The sequence below is a fragment of the Marmota flaviventris genome, chromosome 15 (assembly GCF_047511675.1).
Source record: "Marmota flaviventris isolate mMarFla1 chromosome 15, mMarFla1.hap1, whole genome shotgun sequence".
Classification (NCBI taxonomy): domain Eukaryota; kingdom Metazoa; phylum Chordata; class Mammalia; order Rodentia; family Sciuridae; genus Marmota; species Marmota flaviventris.
In genome coordinates, this window is record NC_092512.1 from 58,843,554 (window position 1) to 58,850,973 (window position 7,420).

The 7,420-nt window shown below is 39.0% G+C and overlaps 1 protein-coding gene across 1 annotated transcript; it reads right to left on the minus strand.

The window, feature by feature from the left end:
• Positions 1 to 247: 247 nt before the first annotated feature.
• Tmem70 (transmembrane protein 70) lies at positions 248 to 7,420 on the minus strand. Its single transcript, XM_027947345.2, has 3 exons — positions 7,087 to 7,420; positions 5,431 to 5,536; positions 248 to 821 (listed from the first exon to the last, which is right to left on the minus strand). The coding sequence occupies exons 1-3, from the start codon at positions 7,294 to 7,296 to the stop codon at positions 364 to 366; spliced, it is 774 nt and encodes a 257-aa protein (XP_027803146.2). The 5' UTR covers positions 7,297 to 7,420; the 3' UTR covers positions 248 to 363.

Genomic DNA, 7,420 nt, shown 5'->3' on the forward strand with positions numbered 1-7,420 from the left:
GGACAGTGTACCATTGAGCTGTATCCCCAGTATCTCTCTCTTTTTAAACATTCTATTACTAAATTGCCTAGGCTGGCTTTATACTTATGATCCTTCTATCTCAGCCTCCAGAGTAACTAGGATTACAGGAGTGCACCACCATATCCAACAAATATTCACACTTTTTAAAACAAAAATGATACTCTGCTTTGTTTTACAAATATAGCTTATTTTATTATAAAGGAACATCATTCTCTGAAAATTAGAATCTGGTAGTTCTAAATTATTTTTATTAATCACTAACAACACAAAAGTAAAGACAATCTTATCATACAATGAAACAAAAATCACACTTAAGCACAAACATAAAAACAAACAACAAGCTCATTTCTCATCCTCAAACTGCTTCTTTTCATTGGTTTCTTCTGTGTCAAAAGTGAATGGTTTGTCATAACCCATTAGATGGTTATAGTCTTCAGGGTTTGGAAAGAGCCCTGGATTAACTAACAATGATTTTGTTTTAGCATAAAATGTGGTAAAAAGATGTGTGCTGTCTGGAATCTTCACATCATTCTGGTGAAATACCGTACTCTTTTCTGAAAGCACAACGCTGTAAGTAATGGCTTTGTAAGTGTCCGTTGTGGCCTCATGGTATAGCCGAATAACATAGCCTTTTGTAACAAAGTGAAGCAGCACTGGAGTGATCACTGTAAAGCTTCCTATGATGCCATAAAATAAGATTTGCAAAGGCAGACTTCCAAATATAATATTATTTTGTGCTAAAATGTATGGTAGAAATGCAAGGCTGAGCATACTTGTAGAATAAGAGAAACATTTCACACCTAAATAGAAAAAGAAAATGGGAGAGGGTTAATACATTTAAATTTTATAAAAGAATCAATCTATCCTAGTAATTCTTCTACCTTTTCTTCCTATATCACCACTGAAACATCAACAAAATCAAAATACAAAATAGTGCTTATTTTATGATGGGCTCTGTCTGAACACTTTACAGACTTTTCATTTTTTATTCATGAAATTCACAGAAAAGCCCTATAAGATGGATGTACAATTGTCATTATCAGCCCATTTAAAAAATACAATTATGTCTGAGGTCATAGCTCATGGTAGAGTACTTGCCTAGTGCATGTGAGGCCCTGGGTTGATCCCCAGAATTGTGAAGAAAATAAATAAGATAAAAAATGAGAAAGATGAGCCACTTCTGCAATGATATATACCTATGAAGTACCTGGACTGGGATTCAAACCCAATCAAGTTGACTCTATAGTCCATACCATTGGCCATTATAATGCACTGCCTCACCAGGTAAGAAATCTGCTTTAGGGTTATATAGCCTCAACCATTAAAAGATTTAATATTCCTCAAAGAACTGTTTTATACTATAAAAGTTGATTCAGACAGCTGGTTTTCAAATAAAACTCTACTAACAAGTAAAACAAAAATTTTTAACATGGGCAATTCTATCAAGCTACTTGCCTCTTCTTCCTGTATCATAAGCATATCATTACACCTGTAATCCCAGCAGACTGGGAGGTTGAGGCAGGAGGATCATGAATTCAAAGCTAGCCTCAGCAAAAGTGAGGCACTAAGCAAGTCAGTGAGACTCTATCTCTAAATAAAATACAAAATAGGTTCGGGGATGTGGCTCAGTGGTCGAGTGCCCCTGAATTCAATCCCCAGCACCATAAATAAATAAATAAATAAACAAACAAAAATACCACTAGGGTTTAAGAAACATATTAGCCTGAGCACCGTAATGCACACCTGTAACCCCAGCTACTTGGAAGGTTGAGGCAGGAAAATTTCTAAGTTAGAGGCCAGTGTCATAAACTTAGCAAGACCCTGTCGTAAGAAAAAAAAAAAGGGCTGGATGTAGCTCAGTGTAGAGCGCCTCCAGGTTTAATTCCAAGTACTGCCAACACAAAACCAAAAATCATACAGTAAGATACTATTTTGGGCTGGGGTTGTGTCTCAGCAGTAGAGCACTCATCTAGCATGTGCAAGGTGCTAGATTCGATCCTTAGCACTACATAAAAAATAAATAAAATAAAGGTATTGTGCCCAACTACGACTAAATATATATATATATATACATTTTTTTTTTTTTTAAAGATGCCGTTTTTCCCCAAAATTGGCAAAAGCCTGAAGTTTCACAACATACTACTGGTAAAGCTTTAGCAAAGTAGACACTCTCATACACTGCTGTTGGCTGGAGGCTTAATTATTGTGCATCAGTAATTTAAAAATATTTCCTTCCATCTTCCGACAGGCAGTTTGCCATGACACTGGTACACAAGGGAGAAATGGGGACCAAGTTGCCTCCTATATAGAAAAGTCTCTTCAATCCTTCCAAAACACCTTTTTTCTCTATTACTTTTGTCACACTGTAGTGGGTTAAACAGTTGCCCCACCACCACCACCACATTCATGTCCACCCTGAACTTCAGAATGTGACCTTATTTGAAAATAAGGTCTCTGCAATTTTAAAGATTGAGATGAGATTGTGTTGGACCAGGGTGGGCCCTAAATCCAATGGCAGTGTCCTCCTAAGGACAGAAAATGATGAACAAGGGACAGAGAAAAGGCTGTCATGTGAAGACCAAGGCAGAGAGGAGGTACACAGCTACAAGCAAAGGAATGCTGCGATGCCAGGAGCCGCCAGAAGCTCGAAGAGGCAAGGAAGAATTCTTCCTTGGAGCCTTAAAGAGAGCAAGGCCCAGTCAATACCTTGATTTTATTTCTAGCCTCCAGAACTAGAAAGATAAATTCCTGCCGTTTTTAAATCATCATGGTTTTGGTAATTATGAAAGTCCAAGGAAACTAATACACATGTATACTTTATTTTGTAGGAATGAAGTAATTGCTATTTTCTAAATATATTCTGGCTTTCCCACTTTTGTACCTTTGCTTGTAATACTTCTGAGCCTGGGATTCCCCCCTTTCACAACTCTTCATATTCAAATTTTACTTGTCTTAAAAGATCCAACTGGAATTCCATCTTCCAAGTTCTTTCTGTTATATTCTTCTTCAGTCTTTTTTTTTTTTTGAGTTGGGGGTGGTACTGGGGATTATAGTCAGTCACTATCACTGAGCTACATCCACAGCCCTTTTGTTTCATTTGTGGAACTGAGATTGAACCCAGGGGAGCTTTAGCACCAAGTTACATCTCCAGCTCATTAACAATAACTGAGAACTAAAATGTCCTTCAAGCCAGGCACAGTGGCACACGCCTGTAATCCCAGTGACTTGGGAGGCTGAGGCAGGAGGATCAAGAGTTCCAAGCCTGCCGCAGTCCGGCTGCAGCAAACTAACCAGGGGGGACGAATAGCTTGTGTACGTTGATACAGCAGGAGTGGGAGCCGTTTATTGCAGGACAGGAGCAGTATTTATACATTCCACACAGCTTATCTAATTAGCATAAACTCGATACAGCACTGAACCAATAAGAAATCTCCACACTTAATGGCTCGCTTTTGTTACTTTTCAAACCACTCCCTCTGGCATTTTGCCAGGCACCATCCAGACTTGTTTACGAACTTTAACATTCCCCTGGCAAAATGCCAGGTGTTATTTTGACTTGTTTACAGACTCTAACACAAGCCAGCCTTAGAAACTTAGCAAGGCCCTAAGAAACTAAGCGAGACTCTGTCTCTAAATAAAATACAAAAAAGAGCTGGAGATGGCTCAGTAGTTAAGTGCCTCTGAGTTCAATCTCCAGTTCCAAAACTAAATAAATAAATAAATAAATTGTCCTTCAAGTGTCAACATTTAGAATTTTAGGAAACCTTCAAGAATGGTACAACAACCTGGCATGATGGTGTATGCCTATAATCCCAGTGAAATGGGACACAGAAGCAAGAGGATCACAAGTTAGAAGCCAGCCTCAGCAATTTAGTGAGACCCTGTCTCAAAATTAAATAAATAAAAATGGCTGGATATGCAGGTTAGTGATGAAGCACCCCTAGGTTTAATCCCCAGTACCAAAAAAAGAATGGTATTACTATCTTAATGTCTCTCCCTCAATTTCCATATAATATTAATCTCAGAGTGACTTCCTACTAATCATAATATTGAAAGAACTCAAATTACAATTCTAATGGATAGTTACACTCTTCCACAAATATTACAACCTACACATACCAAAATTAACTACTGTTTTATGGTTTCCAAAAAAGGAGTCAAGTGGGAACAAAATATAAGTTAATAAGCCTTCCTATATTTGAAGAAATAGCATTCGTATTCAGACAGAAAGATAACACAGGGATCACTGTTAAAACATATCTCAATGACATCAATGTAGGTATCCCGAGACAAGACACTAGACTGAATGATCTATTTATGAATTAACTTCAGAAGAAACTACATAACACTGATTGTTCTACTAACTTTAGAATACTACTCAATTGTGATTATAATCAGTTCTTATTCCTAAAAAGTTCTAAATAATGCAAACTATACTTTGACACCATCATCAAATGTGGGTACTGAAATCTTGTGACCATACTAGGCTATAAATCAATCCTGCAGATATTTCTGATTGTACTTTAAATCATAATATTACTAAGTTTTTCCCACCTGTATTTTGTGCTAAATTATGATCTAAGGAAAGTGCTTTAAACCTGTAGTTATTTAATAGTCTTTTCCTCCTCCACAAGTACTCTCTACCACTTGGGAAAACCACTAAATAAATGTCTCTGTTGCTAATTCTAAGATAATCTGAACAAATGCATAATTTATATAATTTCGAATTACAAAAGCATTACATAGGCTGAGGTTGTGGCTCAGTGGTAGAGTGCTGGCCTAGCATGTATGAGGTACCAGGTTTGATTCTCAGCACCACATATAAGTAAATTAATTAGTTAATTAATTAAAGGTCCAACAACAACTAAAAAATATAAAAAATAAATTTTAAAAAAGAGCATTACATGCTTCCTCCACCACCACCACCTCCAATGCTGGGAATTAAACCAAAGGCCTAAAGCATGGTAAGCAAGCATTCTACCACTGAGGTATGCCCCCCAACCCCATGCTCATTTTAAATGTCAAATTTAGCCACAAAACAAAAATGGAAAGTTCCCCTATTATACTCCCCCCCAAAAAAAATTCTTAGCAGTAATCTTCCACTTTTCTCTGCACATTCAAACATTACACTTTTTGTTATTTGTTAAACATCTTAAGAGAGGACCAAAGAATGGAAGTGTGAATGTCATAAGATCACAAAGTTATAATAAAGCCTTCAAACATATTTTTTAAATCTCTCTAAAATGCAGAGATCTCAACCTCTACATCTTATCAACAGGCTTTAAGGGAAAAATTATCTAATTTTTATGGTTTGTAATTAAGAGATGCTAAAATAATACCCAACATATAAAAATGTTCTTTATAATAAAAGAAAAAAAAAAAGGAACCCCCTCATTTTTGATTACCCACCAAATACTGCACGAGCCAGATTCCCAGTATAAATCAGCCTTCCATCTTCTGATTTGTCAAGTTGTGTATGTAAGTATCGAACATACCTATCCCAACAAACAGGTATCTATTGAAACAAGAGACCATTATGAGTACAGATTAAATTGCATCTTGAATCAACTTCTAATTTTTTAAAGGTTATTTTAATAAAAATAATGAAGAGTAGATGAGAATCTGTCAATAAGTTTACAAGAATAATTCTCCCATATAGTCTACAGAGCTAAAGAAATCAAATTGGTTATCAGCGCGACTTTGCTTAAATTCAGTCAAAAGGAGAAGGGTGCTGAGTTGAGAGCTTGGTAGGCTTTCATCCAGTTCTCAGTTTGACCTTAAACAAGTAAAAAGTTAAACAGGATAGTTTCTTAATGAAAACATCATTTTCATTTGATTTAAATGCATTGGTTTTTTTCAGAAACAAAATAAGTAAAATTATTCGGGCACAGTGTCGCACGCCTGTAATCCCAGAGACTAAGGCAGGAGGATCGCAAGTTCAAAGTAAGCCTCAGCATCTTAGTGAGACCTTGTCTCAAAATAAAAAATAAATGTGGCTCAGTGGTAGGAAGGGAGGGAGGGAGGAACGGAAGAGGAGGGGAGGGGAGGAAGGAAGAAAAAGAAGGAAAAGAAATTAATTTTAATACAATAATCTAAGTAAAACACTGCAAATTCTATAGTATACATAGTATTTTTTTAAGAGCAAGTCTTTTCCTAAAGGCCTTGTAAATACTTTGCATTTCTTGTTTCTTAACATGGAAAACATTTGCGAAATCCTTCATCAAATATCACCGAACACAAGAGTTCCCCACACAGTGCCCACACTTCAAAATGTAAGACATGCCCAATTCCTTTATGCTAAAATTCTATTCGATTCTAATCTCTTAGGTAGTTCTACGTTTCAACCAGGCTTGCCAATTTTGACATTTTATAAGTGAAGGAGACAATTTATTTAGATTAAAATTAAAGAATTAATGTACACACCTCATCTTTCTCCTGAGATAAAAGCGGAGCCACCTATGCGGGCTGGGGTTGTGGCTTAGTGGTAAAGCTCTCGCCTAGCACATGCTGAGTTCGAGCCTCAGCACCACATTAAAAATAAATAAATCAATCAAAAGTATATTTATTAAAAAAAAAAAAATGAAGCCACCTAGCCTGGGGATGCAGCTTAGTGGTGGTAGAGCACCCGCGAAAGTAAGGTCCTGGGGTTCGATCCCCCATGGGTAGGGGTGAGAGTGGTCAAGCCACTTAATCTAGAAAATAGAACACAGGTTACTCGAATTCTTTCAGTTCAATTTCTAGGTGCTGCATCCAGTTTCTTTACAAATTAACTCTTTCCAGCTTCTGCTTATGAGCAGAAAGGGAGCTAATACCAAATTGTCATCAGAAACCGTCTGGATCAGCAATCACAGGTAGAGAGTTTTGGAACCACCCAGGAAAGAATCCACTCTCCACTTCCCACGGTGCTCCCAGACTCGAGGAGGCAGCTAACCGCGGGACAGAGCCCCGCACAGGAAGGGCTCCTGCCACATTCTAGCCAGCAACAGTCAAGACACCGAGGTCACGGAGAGCCGCGAAAGCTCCCCGGTCCGAACTCTACATCGCCCGAGCCCTCGGACAGCCGACCTGTACTGGCCCAAGACGCCGGAGAAGGGGGTGGGCTCCTTGCAGCCCCGCGCTCCCGCCGACGACCGGCCCCAAGGGCCTGCTGCAGGAGATCGCTCGCGAGACCGCCACACTGGGCCTTCGGAGCATGGCAGCCGCCCACCATGCCATCCTCTTCCCGCCAGGCCTCAGCCCGGCCGCCCACTGGCCGCCCAAAGATAGCAGCAGCATCCCGCGGACGGGAACTGGCGGCGGACTGCTCCGCAGCACAGGCCAACGGCGACCAGACGCTGCTCTTTACAGACTGCAACTTCGGTTTGGGGAGCACGCCTCAACGCGTCGGGACGGACCGGCA